The sequence below is a fragment of the Thamnophis elegans genome, chromosome 3 (assembly GCF_009769535.1).
Source record: "Thamnophis elegans isolate rThaEle1 chromosome 3, rThaEle1.pri, whole genome shotgun sequence".
NCBI classification, from domain to species: domain Eukaryota; kingdom Metazoa; phylum Chordata; class Lepidosauria; order Squamata; family Colubridae; genus Thamnophis; species Thamnophis elegans.
In genome coordinates, this window is record NC_045543.1 from 141218379 (window position 1) to 141234561 (window position 16183).

General features: G+C 42.0%; 1 protein-coding gene across 2 annotated transcripts in view; it reads right to left on the reverse strand.

Annotated features, from left to right (window-relative positions):
* LOC116505756 (elongation factor 2-like) overlaps positions 1-6998 on the reverse strand; it is a 42441-nt gene extending 35443 nt beyond the window's left edge. Inside the window, exon 1 of one of the 2 annotated variants that reach the window (XR_004254965.1) lies at positions 6727-6998. Coding sequence is in view for 1 of the 2 variants with exons in the window: in XM_032213129.1 (XP_032069020.1) it covers positions 6727-6729 (3 nt within the window). In the remaining variant the exon portion in view is untranslated. The remainder of the gene's footprint in view (positions 1-6726) is intronic. The other variant, XM_032213129.1, reaches the window with a different exon arrangement.
* Positions 6999-16183: the final 9185 nt, after the last annotated feature.

The following is a 16183-nucleotide window of genomic DNA, read 5'->3' on the forward strand; positions in this document are numbered from 1 at the left end:
TATTTGTATTGTGTTGTATTTATAACCACTGTAAAGAAGATCTGAAGCCACCCTTTTTCCTTTTTTTTCATTTTCATTATTTTTCTATTTTTCTTTGATTTCTTTTTTCTTCCTTACGTTATATTTCTTCGCATTAGATCTTATCTTATTGTTTAAAAGTTTCAATAAAAATTATGTATATATTAAAAAAAGGAATTGTCTTTGGCTATTTTTCTATTGCAGCTTTTAGTAGCTGTATGTGCTTACAGGATAAACTTTGATAATAAAAGTTTATTGAACTGTACCTCTCACTGTGAAAATATTTTATAATATTAGTTTTCAGCCCCATTACAATTTATTAAAAGTGTAAAAATCCCACTAGGATTTATTTCTGGGTAACTGAGCAGAATAATCCTTCTATAACCCAAAGTATCTCTACCACCCTCTTAATGTCAGTATTTGTTAAGCATCAGTCTTTTAAGAGATATATTTGATCTATGAATGAAAGCCATTATTGAAGATCCATTCTGCTTCTTTCCCACCATTATTTACTGCTAAACAGGGAGAGAGAAAGAATAGATACGGTGATATTTCTGTCAATGGGAGAGACCTGCCTATGGAGATTCTCAATCATCCAGGTCATGGTTGTACCAAAAAGGTGCTTTTTCAAAAGGCAACTGGAGTTTATTTTTGCTTGAAGACGTTTCACTTCTCATCCAAGAAGCTTCTTCAATTCTGAAGAAGCTTCAGAAGTTCTGAAGAAGCTTCTTGGATGAGAAGCAAAACACCTTCAAGCAAAAACAAAGTAAGTCCAGTTGCCTTTTGGAAAAGCATCCTTGGTGCAATGGGACAGTTACCGTATTTTTCAGAGTATAAGATGCACCGCAGTATAAGATGCACCAAGATTTTGAAGAGGCAAATTAAAAAAGAAAGTTTTTACACTCCGCAGACCTCCCAAAAATGGCCCGTTTTTCATGAAAACAGGCCCATTTTTGTCAAAAAAGGGGGCATGCATAGCCTTTAGGAGGCTTATAGAGTGCTCCTGGGGGCTGGGGGGAGGCAGAAATGAGCAAAAAACAGCCCGTTTTTTGCTCATTTTTGCCCTCCCCAGCCCCAGGAGCACTCTGGAAGCCTCCTAAAGGCTATGCACGGCCATTTTTGTAAAGGGGGCAGGGTTTGGGATGCCAAAAATGCTGTATTCAGTATATAAGATGCAGCCAGATTTTCACCCTCTTTTTTGAGGAAAAAAGGTGCGTTTTTGAGTTTGAGAAATACGACAGCTTATTGACTTGGAAAGCAATTATTTTGGCTTGGCGGCCTTTGCCAAATGTGTGAGCCTGGTCTTCTATATACAGAAGAGACACTTATTTGTTATTTGCTTATTTATTAAATCTAGAAGGTTGTACAACTCTATCAAGACTCTGTGTTGGATATAATATCAATACTTCAATCCCATTTGAAAGAACCACAAAAGTTTGGAGAAGAATAAACACAAAGTCCTGTTTTAAGGGCCCACTTAAACAAAAGCAATGAGAAAGTCAGAATACAAACAATGAAATTAAAACAAACAAGATGTTCAAGTTACTCCTCCTTTTGGTTTCTCCTCATCCAGGCTAAGGAAGCAGCTGAGAACGACTTCACCAGAAGCTGGATATTGTTATCCCATCACCTCTGATCACTGCCCATTGAATTTATAAGAGTTGCAGTCCAGTAACATCTATACAAAAGCAGGTTCCTTACACCTGATGAGAATTTGCTGCAAACATGCTGCAAAAATCCGTAACCCCCGAAAAGGGCAATCAAATAATGCTTAAAACTAATAAAAAAAGTCTTGTCACAGACAACATCTCTCCTCTTCATGGCTGTTTTCGGCACTCAAGAGATACAATAAAAGAGAGAAGTGAAGAAATATGGGTGCTTTTCATTACACGGTGGTTATAGGCAGATTGCGATTCATATTCTGATTAATAGTCAGGTAGGAGTTCCAAGAAACAAAATCCTTTTTTAAAAAGGATAGGGGGGTAGGAAGGAGGGAGGGAAGGAGGGAGGGAAGCAAGGAGGGAAGGAAGGAGGGAAGGAAGGAGAGAAGGAGAGAAGGAAGGAGGGAAGGAAGGAGGGAAGGAAGGAGAGAAGAAAGGAGGGAAGGAAGGAGGGAATGTAGGAGAGAAGGGGGGAAGGAAGGAGGAAAGGAAGGGGGAAAGGAAGGAGAGAAGGAGAAAAGAAAGGAGGGAAGGAAGGAAGGAGGGAAGGAAGGAGGGAAGGAGAGAAGGAGGGAAGGGGGAAGGAGGGAGGGAAGGAAGGGGAGTAGGAGAGAAGAAACGAGGGAAGGAAAGAGGGAGGGAGGGAAGAAGAAGTAGGACCGTTTTAAGATAAGATGGATCTATGGGATGTTAAAAAAGCAATCTTCAAGTATATTGTCAACAGTAGGGAAAAATTGTTATAAATACATATTATTAATAACAGTTATGAGATCATATAATTGTGAATGTATATATGAAATTGATAAAATTAAAATAATTACTTAAAAAAATTAATAAATATACACAAATGTTTTACGCCAACCAGATAAAACAATCTGGTAAAGTAGCCAGACTAACTAACTTAGCCCTTAGATCAGGGGTCGCCTAACCTCTGGACTGTAGCCCACTACCGGGCGGTGTCCTGTTGAGTCTGTCTTCTGCACCTCTCTAACTGTCTGGTTTGGCTCTGCAACCAAACAAGACAGACATAGACTTCAATGGACAATTAGAACTGCAGTTGCTACCAACCTGCCTTCCATCGAGGACCTATACATTACACAAGTCAAAAAGAGGGCTGTGAAAATAACTACAGACCCCTCACATCCTGTACATAAATTGTTTCAACTTCTACCCTCAAAATGACGCTGTAGGGCACTGCACACCAGAGCAACTAGACACAAGGACAGTTCCCCCCCCCCAATGCCATCACTCTGCTAAACAACTAATTCCCACAACACTGTCAAACTATTTACTAAGACTACATTACTAATCTTCTTCTCCTCCTTCCTATTACCTATGGTATTTCCTTTTCTACTTATGACTATTGGTTTGTAGCTTGTATCTTCACAATTTATATTGTTTAGTTTAGTTTCCTATATGATTTAAGTTCATTGCTTATATAGTATCATATGACTATCACTAAGTGTTGTATCTTATGCTTCATGATGAACGTATTTATGACTATGATCATGATTTATCACTTATATCTTGATGTACACTAAGAGCTTATGCACCAAAGACAAATTCCTTGTGTGTCCAATCCCTCCCTCCCTCCCTCCCTCTCTCTCTCTCTCTCCTGTGGCCTGGCGGTGCTCAACTCTTTCTGAAGCAATCCTATCAACGATGTGGGTGTCCAGGTGAGATCTGCCAGCATCATGACCACTCTGAAGCATGGCTGGTGCACTTCCTAGGGGGAGCTCTTCCTGAATTGGTCCACACTGAAGCTGCATCAAATGAACTCGTGAGACCTCTGGGCTCCCCTGCTACAGCATCGGCTGCTTTCTTTGCCCCACCCCTCTCACTGAACCTCTGCTATTTCCAATGCTTCTCTGCTCTTTTAAAGTTGCATAGCAGGTATTTCCTTTTCTCCTTGACCCTGTTTCTTTTAACACTCTTCTTTCTCCTCCTTCAGACTCCCAGCATCTCAGTGGCCGAACCCTGCCACAAAACTCTCTTCTGAAGCAAAGAGGGTCCTTCCTAAAGCTCTTTCTTCATAGAAAGGCAGGGCCCTTAAAAGAATGCAGGAAGTGGGGGCACAGGCATTCTTGGTGCCATGCAGCCCACACTTTCAAACTGACGCAGGCTATCTTAGACTCTTAGTTTATGACACATTGATTTGGGAATATGGAATGGAATAGAAATTAAATAGAAAAGAATTAGAAGTAGAATTAGGAATAGAATACAAAACATGGAATGGAATGGAATGGAATACAAAACATGGAATGGAATAGAATACAAAACATGGAATAGAATGCAATGGAATGGAATGGAATAGAATAGAACAGAAGTTAGAAATAGCGCAGAGAAAAGCAACAAAGATGATGAGGTTGAAGGCTAAAACATATGAAGAACAGTTGCCGGAACTGGGTATGTCTAATTTAATGAACAGGACTAGGGATGACATGATAGCCGTCTTCCAATATTTTAGGGGCTGCCACAAAGAAGAGGGGGTCAATCTATTTTCCAAAGCACCACAAGGCAGGACAAGAAGCAATGGATGGAAACTAATCAAGGAGAGAAGCAACTTAGAACAAAGGAGAACTTTCCACACAGTTACTAGACCTAACTAGTAGAACAGCCTGCCTCCAGAAGTCGTGGGTACTCCATCACTGGAGGTTTTTAAGATGAGATTGGACAGCCATTTGCCTGAAATGATAGTCTGCTGCTTAAGCAGGGGGTTGGACTAGAAGACCTCCAAGATCCCTTGCAATTCTGTTAATAACACAAGTTTTGCCTCAATTCACAATGCGCATTTGCACCTGTTAACACCGGATTACAAGGGAGTTGGACACTTTGTGGTTCAGAATCTTTTTCAGAATGCAGCCACTGTCATATGTTCATTACCTTAAATTATAACATGTATTATTGGGGGGAGGGAATGCATAAAGCAGTACATAAATCCGGCAAATGTGGTTTATCCACACAAATTGAAATGCTACCTGAAACTCAGCCATTTTGTGCAAATTTCTGTGGCAAAACTCTAGACATTTATTTGGAAACTGGCTCTATTTTAGACAGCTCAAGACATTTCAGAATAAACCCAGCAAGGATTAGGACACATGAACGTAAGAAATTACTGCTTTCTGTTAAAATATGCCAATATTATACTAAATAAACCAGATTAGAGCCACAGAGTCTCAGAACAAGGATGATGTTATGAGTCTTACCTTACAGGTAAGGATTACTGAAAAAGCATGTAACACAGTTAAGACTTTAAACACTCTAAATATGAATTCTCATCCTTGCAATCCACCTTCATTCTGTCTTCGGGTAAAATGCAAAATCCTGATTGTGTTTCTTTAAATATGCTTGGTACATTTTGCAGCTATTTAAAGCTATGCAGATGCGGGTGGGGGAAACTATCCCCCCACCACCAAAAATAAAACATTCTTGCAGTTCCTGCTGCAGTATAAAAGATAGTAAGAAAACACAGCTAATTTTTTACTGGACAACTCAGAGAATCGGCATACAAAAAGATAGCAATTTAAAAGAGAAAATGCATAATGTGTTCTCTAGTTCACCACCTCAAATGCTGCAGTTCCTTAAATAACCTTGTGCAGTGTTTAAGAGCACCCACAAAAGTCACCGCAATGAACATATATTAAGATGAGCATAAACATATGATATTTTTAGTAAATGAGTAATAGAAGAAGGAGGTCATTTACAAAGATATTTAGAATATCAAGAAAGAAGTCCATATCTATAATATAAATTATTGGAGGGGGGGAAATATAGCAAATATATCATCTTTGGGGTTCTGTATACATACAGGACATTCTTCCATTTCTTCTGAGTTCCAGAATAGCCCTTTTTCAGACCAATTCTGTAAATAATGCCAACAATCAAAGGAAAATCTCCTTGACTCAAGGAGGAAAAAAAAGCCACAATCATACAATAGTGTCCAACTCACAGTGATATTTTGAAAAATAATATTAGAGAGAGATAGTGGCAGTGGAACAGGACTTTCACTGCTAAGATGCTTCAGCAAATAATTACAATAATCATAATAGTCTGGAAAGGGAATATCGCAATATCGGGAGACCGCAGCCGAGAAGAGAAAGAACGGTAGAAAAATCACAAAAATCCAAAGAGCCACAAACAGAAGTAAGAGAACAACTGTGGCAAAAGGAAGCAGAGATAGTAAGCATCCACAGCAATAGGTGCCCTTAGGTGCAATCCCAAAACATCTGGAGCATTACTTGAACCACCACTGGCTTTGACAAAACTCTCAATTGCAAAAGACAGCCTTGCAACACTTGACATACTGCGGCGATACCTTTATTATCACCATTATTATTATTATTAAAGCACATCTGCCTATCCAGGGTGGTTGGGAAGGACTCCCCCCCCCATAGGTGGACTCAAAGGCCCAAATCCAGCCCTGAACATCTGGCTGGCTGTTGCAACCAGCCCTTCAACCCTCATGAATTATGCCACGGGTGCCTGAGTTAACTTCTTGAAGCTTCCCCCCCCCACCAGAATTCCCCCTTCCCTGGTCGTAGCAGATAAAAGATCCAAGTGGATCTTTGATCAGCTGGGTTGGGCTCGTCTTCAGCGCAAGGGATGATGGGCTTTGTAGTCCCTCCAAGCAGTGCAAGGAGACCCCCCCTCTACCTTCCCCAGCCCACTCTAGTGGGCTGACCCTTTTATCAGGACTGGAAGGGAAAGAGCCACCCAAAGAAATGGGTGACCCACACTGGCAATTCCTCTCCCCCACCTCCCCACCATGACCCATGTCCTCTAGGGAGGATGTCACTGACATCATCCTGACATGGGTCCTGCAATAGGGATGACGGCGACGACGGCGGCGGCGGGGGGGGATGGACAGACAGAGAGCAACTGCCCTGAAAATGGCTGTCGGGAGAGGCCGGGGCCAGGGTGGGGTCTCCGGGAAAGAAAGGCTGGTACGGAGCCCCGAGGGCGCCCGCCTCACAAAATGGGGCCGCGAGGGGGTCGCCGGCCTCCCCCCCTCGGGGTATCGCGCCTTTCCGCTCGGGGGATCGCTCACCATTTTGGCGGATGGTTCTAGATTGCCCCGCGCCGCCTCAGAAACCGCCGCCGCCGCCTCAGACCGCGGAGGTCAGAGAGAGCCGAAGAGAGGAGAAGGAGGGATAAAGAAAAAAAAAAAAAGGCCAAGACTACAAATGGGTGCGGGGCGGGGGAATCCTAGAGCGGACACAATAAAGGCGGAGGGGGGGGGTTAGGGAGACCCTCTGGCATGCAGATTTGCAGTCTATGGTCTGCAGCTCGGGCTCTGGAAGGGAGGGAGGCGACGCGCGGTCCTCCGGAGAGCGCGTTCGTGTTGGTGTCGCCGGCGCCGGTTTTCCCACGCTTCCCCCCCCCCTCCCCGCCGCGCCGTTATCTTCACGGCGCAGCGCCGGGTGTGCAAAGGGAGGAAGGGAGAGAGCGGCACGTCCTTCTGCCACATGCAGTCCAGGCAGCTTACAACAGTCCCCTTTAGTGTCCGTTCAGAGTTATAACGGCACTGAAAAACGTGACTTAACTTAGGACTGTTTTTTCGCACTTACGACCGTTGCGGCATTCCAACCCCCCCCCACATGGTCACGTGATCGAAATTCAGCTGCTTGGCGACTTGTTGATACTGATGAATTTTGCTGTGCCCCCAAGATCATTGCGATCCCTTTTTGCGACCTCCTGACGAGCAACGTCAATGGGGAAATTGGATTTGCAAGAAAAGTCGTAAAATGGGGCAAGATTCCCTGACCAAATCTCTCTTTTCCCCCCATTTTTTAAAAAAATATTTTGATTCAAGCATCATCTTCCATTAAACAGTGTGTCGCCTGGGTACAAATGGTTTGTGCCAATATTTTATACAATAACAATTACAACGTACAGTCATGTTTATTATTATATCTATTCTTGACTTAATACTAATATTAATATATACCATGCCTAATACAAATAACAGTCCTTTTCTTAACTTACTTAATTTTATTAAAACATTCTATTTCACTCCTCTGATTTTTTCCACTTTTCATATTTATTCTCTTAACCATTGATAAAATAATTCCCATATGTTATAATCACCAAATTGTTCCTTCTCTTTCCTATTCCTATTCATTTCTGCACATTCTAATATTTTCCTAACCCCATTCTCATCCAAATGTTTCTTAACTCACTTAATGTTGTGGGAAGCTATCATCCAGCCCTCTCCCAGAAAAATGAAATATCCTAGGAAATATTGAAAAGGCAGAATATTTCTCTGGAGGTGAAAAGAAACATGTTTTAAAAGACAGAATAGTTGCCTATAGCTTTCTGCCCATCCCCAGCTAATGGGCCATTAAGATGGCCAGGCTAGCCCACTTTACATAATAAAGACCTCTCCTCACTGCAGCTGTAAGGGGAAGGGATATTACTCAACTCTCCACATGGCATCTGAGAACTCATCTATACCTGGACTCATCACAGCCTAGAGAGTAGCCCCCTGCATGGCACCATGGGAGTCTGATAACCAATCAGAATACATTTCTTACACAGAAACAGGAAACAGAGAGGTGGGACTAAACAGGGTATAAAAAGCCTAGCAAGCCCCTTCCTCAGCCTTCTCTCTTCTTCTCCATCAACATTGAAACATGTGATCACCTTTTCTGTACAGGGCTCAAGCCATGTGGCCCTGTCCACCAATAAACCATCTTTCCAAGCAGCCTCCATGTCTCCGGTGTCTTTTTCCCCACTTGGAGCTGAACCCAAAAGGACATTTCTTTCAACAATGTCTATGGAGATTCTCAATCATCCAGGTCACTGTTGTTCCGAAGCTGCTTTTTTTTCCAAGAGGCAATTGTGAACTTTCTGGGTTTTTCTTTTGAAGACATTTCCCTTCTCATCCAAGAAGCTTCTTGGATGGTGGGGAATGGAAGGGTTTATACTCCTTGCAGACAGCTGGTCATTTGCATCCTTTTAGCAGATCCTTAAAGTCACCTGGAGGATTATCTGTGCTCTCAGGGTCACCTGAGTAGTTCAAATGGGCGTGGAAACTTCTTGGAACTGTTCAAAGGACTGTTGTAGACTGGAGATAGATGATGTCGTATCCCCTCCCCCTTGGAGGTGGGTTCCTGCAGACATTATTGCTGGTGTGCTTGTGTGCGCGCATGCGCAGTGCAATTAAAATTGTTCTGCGCATGCACAGAACTGAAAAACAAGATGGCAGCGCCTATGGCATGACCTGGGAAACTGGTTCGGGGGTATGGCAGGTCTGGCTCGCTGCCGATTCCAGCGACCCAGGCCTGCCATACTAAACCACTACCAGTTCGGCTGAACCAGTCCGAACTGGTAGGAACCCACCACTGCTTCCCCTCTGTTGAGGAAGGGCTCTTCCATTTTGACATACAGGTGAAACTCAAAAAATCAGAATATCGTGCAAAAGTTCATTTGTTTCAATAATGCAACTTAAAAGGTGAAACTAATATATGAGATAAGACTCATTACATGCAAAGCAAGATAGTTCAAGCCATGATTTGTCATAATTGTGATGATTATGGCTTACAGCTCATGAAAACCCCAAATCCACCATCTCAGAAAATTAGAATTTTACATGCAATCAATAAAACAAGGATTGTACATAGAACAATATCAGAACTCTGAAAAGTATTAGCATGCATATGTACTCAGTACTTGGTTTGGGCCCCTTTTGCAGCAATTACTGCCTCAATGCAGCGTGGCATGGAAGCTATCAGCCTGTGGCACTGCTGAGGTGTTATGGAAGACCAGGATGCTTCAATAGCAGCCTTCAGCTCTTCTGCATTGTTCTGTCTCATGTCTCTCATCTTTCTCTTGGCAATGCCCCATAGATTCTCTATGGGGTTCAGGTCAGACGAGTTTGCTGGGCAATCAAGCACAATAATCCCACAGTCATTGAACCAGGTTTGGGTGCTTTTGGCAGTGTGGGCAGGTGCCAAGTCCTGCTGGAAAATGAAGCCAGCATCCCCATAAAGCTCGTCTGCGGAAGGAAGCATGAAGTGCTCCAAAATCTCCTGGTAGATGGCTGCGTTGACCCTGGTCTTAATGAAGCACAGTGGTCCAAAGTCCTGTTGCTCAGTGGTCCAAAGTCCTCTTTTCTGATGAGAGCAACTTTTGCCAAAAGCACCAAAATGACCGTGGGATTACTGTGCTTGATTGGCCTCTCCATTCTTCCTCCATACTCTGGGTCCTTGGTTTCCAAATGAGATGCAAAAGTTGTTCTCATCAGAAAAGAGGACCTTGGACCACTGAGCAACAGGACTTTGGACCACTGTGCTTCATTAAGACCAGGGTCAACGGAATCCTCTACTAGGAGATTTTGGAGCACTTCATGCTTCCTTCTGCAGGCAAAATTTATGGGGATGCTGACTTCATTTTCCAGCTGCCCACACTGCCAAAAGCACCCAAACCTGGTTCAATGACTGTGGAATTACTGTGCTTGATTGGCAGGCAAACTCCCCTGACCTGAACCCCATAGAGAATCTATGGGGCATTGCCGAGAGAAAGATGAGAGACATGAGACCGAACAATGCAGCAGAGCTGAAGGCTGCTATTGAAGCATCCTGGTCTTTCATAACATCTCAGCAGTGCCACAGGCTGATAGCTTCCATGCCACGCCACATTGAGGCAGTAATTACTGCAAAAGGGGCCCAAATCAAGTACTGAGTACATATGCATGCTAATACTTTTCAGAGTTCTGATATTGTTCTATGTACAATCCTTGTTTTATTGATTGCATGTAATATTCTAATTTTCTGAGATGGTGGATTTGGGGTTTTCATGAGCTGTAAGGCATAATCATCACAATTATGACAAATCATGGCTTGAACTATCTTGCTTTGCATGTAATGAGTCTTATCTCATATATTAGTTTCACCTTTAAAGTTGCATTACTGAAATGAATGAACTTTTGCACGATATTCTAATTTTTCAAGTTTCACCTCTTTAACCCCTCACAAATGACCAAGCTGCCTGCAAGTAATATCAATCCTTCCATTCCCCCACCATTCAGTCAGAGCTGAAGAAACCTCTTGGATGAGAAGTGAAACCTCTTCAAAAGAAAAGAACAAGAAAGTCCAGTTGCCTCTTGGAAAAAAAAAATCACCTTTGGGACAAATGTCTCACTTAACGACAGATATTGTTGGGCTCAATTGTGGTTGTAAAATGAGGAATACCTGTATGGTCACGATCGGTGTTTGCAAGATCAAGGGGCACAACGAGCCCCTAGGTGGTAAACAAGGTTTTGAGGATTCACTGGGCACCCAAGGCACGAAATACAGATGGGCAGCGAATGGGAGCGAGGTGTAGCCCAATTTCTCATTTGGGGATGTTGGAAGAAATGTCCTTCTGGGCTCAGTTCCAAGTGGGGGGAAAAGACACTGGAAGCGTGGAGGCTGCTTGGAAAGACGGTTTAATGGCGGACAGGATCACATGAGTTTCTGAACAGAAAAGGGGGATCCCATGCTTCCAGATGTTGGGTGAAGAAGGAAAAAAAAGAGACTGAGATGCTGAAAGTTCCTGGGTTTATTATAGCAATAGCAATAGCAGTTAGACTTATATACCGCTTCATAGGGCTTTCAGCCCTCTCTAAGCGGTTTACAGAGTCAGCATATCACCCCCACAGTCTGGGTCCTCATTTCACCCACCTCGGAAGGATGGAAGGCTGAGTTAACCTTGAGCCGGTGAGATTAGAACCGCTGAACTGCAGATAACAGTCAGCTGAAGTGGCCTGCAGTACTGCACCCTAACCACTGTGCCACCTTGGCTCTTATGCCCTCTCTGGCCTTTGATCTTGATCTTGTATTCTGATTGGTTGTCAGACTCCCATGGGGCCATGCAGGGGCAACTCTCTAGGCTATGAGTCCAAGTTTGGTTGAACATTGCTTCTTCCCAGGTGCCCTGTGGTGAGATGGATGGGTAAAGAGCTAATACTATCATGCCTTAATGCCATCACCCTGGAGCTGAAGGGGGAGACCTGTGTTATGTAGAATAGACTGGCCCAGGCTTTTTAATGGCCCATTGACCAAGGTGGGGGCGATTAAGAGTGAGTCTTAATAGAAAGAAACAAAAATCAATGAAGGAATATAACAAAACTCAAAAAAATAATAATAATGAGTAAAATAAGAGGGTTTAAGAATGGTGAAATTCAAATGAAATACAATAGAAGGGGAAATAATATAAGCTGAGCGGTATCGATTGATAATTGCTATTATAAAGAACAGGAAGTTCCTGTTCGTATTGTATTGTGTAAATGTGTGTACGTCTAAATTTTGTGTGTTTGTGTATTTTACATGTTTGTTAATAAAAATCTTTTTTAAAAAAAGAGTGAGTCTGTTTCTGGCGTAAAAACATGTTTCTCCATTTCTCATCAAGGGAAATATAATATTCTGCCTTTTCAATATTTCCCAGGATATTTCATTCCTGTAGGAGAGGGCTGGGTGCTAACTTCCGACAGGGAAAAGATAAAATTTGCTTGTGCTAAAAGCCATCTCACTGTTTAGGCAAAACGCAGGTGGCTTGATGGGGACAATATCTGGTTCTTAGAGGAATCTGTGTTATTTATGTATTTATTTTACAATATTAGATTTGTTTGCCTCAAAGCAACACGGGCAGCAAACAAATCTAATAAAAAATAGATCTCAGAAGAACACGTTCTTTAATTGTATTAAATCTACGGTATTCGATTGATTTGCCTTAAAGTGAGATGGAGAGCAAACGAATCTAAATAATTTTTAAAAAATAGTTCTGAAAGGAATACATGTTAAATTGTTAGGTTTTTTAAAAGTGTGTGTATAGAGACTAGCATGTTTACCTCTTAATATGCCTCCAGTTGAATGTAATTAATCATCTTAAAACATCTAATCATCTTAAATCTTCTCATGTACCTTAGTACTCTGTGCTAAACCATGAAACATGATTCACAGTGTTGCCCTTTGAGGTACAATGTCAAGAATGACAGAATAACAGAGTTGGGAGGGACCTTGGAGGTCTTCTAGTCCAACCCCCTGTTCAAGCAGGAAACCCTATACATTTCAGACAAAAGATTGTCCAATCTCTTCTTAAAAACTTCCAGTGTGGGGGCATTCACAACTTCTGTTGTGTTCCTTGATTAATTGTTCTAAATGTCAGGAAATTTCTCCTTTGTTCTAGGTTGTTTCTCTCCTTTATTAGTTTCCATCCGTTGTTTCTTGACCTGCCTTGAGGTGCTTCGGAGAATAAGTTGACCTCCCCCTCTTCATTGTGGTAGCCACCCAAATATTGGAAGACTGCTATTATGTCACCCCTAGTCCTCCTTTTCATTAAACTAGACATACCCAGTTCCTGCAACCGTTCTTCCTATGTTTTAGCTTCCAGTCCCCTGATCACCTTTGTTGCTCTTCTCTGCACCCTTTCTAGAGTCTCAATCAGTGGTGGGTTGCAGGTGGTATGCCCCAGTACGGACATACCGGTGCCTGCCGGGAGCACTGGGTATCGTTCTGGTATGGTGCTCCCACCTGCCCGCCCGAGCTCCTTACCTATATTTGAGCTCTTTGGTGCTTCCACACACGTGCACGGAGCGTACGGCGCCCGCGCGATGCTCCGCCAAGCAGCTGGAGCGTTGCGGAAGCGTAATTGAGTGTAAATGTGGGGTACGTCTAAGTTTTGTGTGTGTGTGTGTATTTTACATGTTTGTAAATAAAAAATTTTTTTTTAAAAGAAGGATTCCGCAAACAGAAATTTCCAGCTACAGAAAGTTGTAGGTCAGAAGTTAAATGATGATACAACTATGCTGTGAAATAATTTAACAATGATACAATGAAAAATTAATATATCAATGAATTGAATATTTTAGAATTTTTTGCTTTAAAAAGGATAAGGATAATAATGATTTTATGTATATTTAATAGAGGTCTGGTGATATAATGTATAATGTTAAGAACGTATTATAATGATATTTCGCTGCTGATAAACAATTTTAATAAGGGAATAATTGAAAACTGGTATATATATGCAGTGACGTTTTGTTGAAAAATGAAGGAATAAGATCTCTGTTTGAAGGTATGAAGTACAAGGATAATAATGAACATAAGTATATTTTCTGGAAAAAAATAATACTAATGGTAATTGAATATATATTGTAGAATGAAAATGAGGTTTTTAGTTATACTAGATGAAAAGTTTGAGATGGTAAATATTATTCGAGGATGTGGATGTTAAAACACTTGTAACCAAACGACATGCTGTATGTGATGATGGTTTTTATTTTATTGTATTTTATTTTATTGTTGTGTCTATTAAATATATAACAGAGAGATACGGTGTGTGTGTGTGGGGGGGAAATGTAGTTGGGATGGATTGCCACAGGTAGGGGAATAAGAAACGATACTAAATTATAATCTATTAAATGAAAAAATAAATGTATAAGAATGATAAATGTTAAAACACCTGTAACCAAACGACATACTGTATGTGATGATGTGCTTTGATTTTTTTTCTTTTTTTTTCTTTTGTGTGTGTTTTTTTTTCTTTTCTTTTTTTTGTTTTTTTTTCTATTGTTGTGTGTATATGTTGTCTATGTAACAAAAATTAAAAAAAATATATATAAAAAGTTGTAGGTCATTGTGAAGGCATTCCCCTCTCCCTTTCCCCAAAATGCTGAATCCAAAGCACAATAATTCCTATTTGTTATTACTGCAATGCGCTCTACATGGGGCAGCCTTTGAAGAGTATTCGGAGACTTCAACTCGTCCAGAATGCAGCCGCGCGAGCGATTGTGGGTGCACCTCGGTTCACCCACGTTACACCTATCCTCCGCGAGCTGCACTGGCTACCGATCGGTCTCCGGATACGCTTCAAAGTGCTAGTCGTAACTTATAAAGCCCTTCATGGTATTGGATCTGGGTACTTGAGAGACCGCCTGCTGCCAATTACCTCCCAAAGACCCGTTAGATCATACAGGGTCGGCCTCCTCCGGGTTCCATCCACCAGCCAATGCCATCTGGCTACCACCCGGGGGAGGGCCTTCTCTGTGGCAGCTCCGGCTCTCTGAAACGAACTCCCCGCGGAGATCCGGACCCTCACCTCTCTCCAGGCCTTCCGGAAAGCCGTCAAAACCTGGCTGTGCCGGCAGGCCTGGGGTTGATGAGTTCCCCTCCCCTCTCGACTGGTATGGCTGTGTGATTTTCGTGTATTTTAATTATGTGTACTGTTGTTTATGTTCCCTTTCCCCCCTGAGTTGTTCGCCGCCCTGAGTCCCTCCTGGAGAAGGGCGGCATACAAATAAACCAAAACTAAACGAAACGAAACTAAAACTATTTAATTTTTATTGTTTCTCGGATGATAGATATCTGTTGATATCAGTTACTGGGATGAAGGCATGTTTAAATAAAACTCAGCTTGAACTCAGTTGACCAATGATCATTCAAAGAAGACGGCCTTTTTCCAGGTACGTTGTTTTCATTGCGTGATATAGGATGATATAAGAATACCAAGGGTTTTTTTTTCTATATTTGTAGCAACGTTGCAACTATTTTCCATTTAAAAAAAAAGAAAATAGAATCACTCGCCAAATACCGCTCGTTGAACAGCGAAATAAAAACCAGTATCCATACTGTTTCTCTTTTAAAACTGCTGCTTTCCGACTGCTCAAATCTTTTATTTTATTGAATTTTTTTAAAAAAAACTTTTACAAATGTTTACTTCCCTCCCCCTCCCCTCCCCCACCCCTCCCAACCTTCCCTCCCCCCCCCCGACTTCCCAGAACCAATACAGGGTATAAATCTTTAACAAAAATATTCTAAAGTAAGCTTAAAAGTAAAAAATTAATATCCTCTATCATTTGAGCTTTAACTCCTCTTTGCTAGGCTAACTCTAAACAGATTATGTCATTCCTTGTTGTCTCAGTCATAAGATATCTGGAATTTCTTAGTCCCATATTTATTTTGAGTATAGTCAATCCATCTTCTCCACTCCAATTTATATCTCTCATTGGAATGGTCCTTGAGATATGCTGATATTTTAGCCATCTCTGCTAGGTTTGTTGCTCAAATCTTAAAGCTTTTTAAAGATGGGAACTTTATACCAGCAGAGGGTGTGCAAAACACACACTATTTTGTCTCTGAACAGCTCTCCCACTTCTTTTCGGATACCAGCATAGATATATATCAGGAGCATCAAACTGGATCAGCATTGTAGTTCTCCTCTGTGGGGCGGGGTGGAGGGAGGGGGAGATGGGACAGACACAGTGGTGGGATTCAAATAATTTAATAACCGGTTCTCTGTCCAGCTGGGTAGGTGGGGCACAGTGGTCATGTGACTGGGTAGGTGTGGCCAATTCAGTGTCACTCACATCGATAGGCGCTTCGCCTTGGCTGTTACCATGTAATAAGGGTTAACCGGAGAGGCAGTTTCTGTAAGCAGGGCAATAAAGATTAGGCTAGAAACAACACCAGAATGTTTCCTTCCTGCCTTCCTTACAGGATTAGCCCTGCAAAGTGGGGAAAAATCAA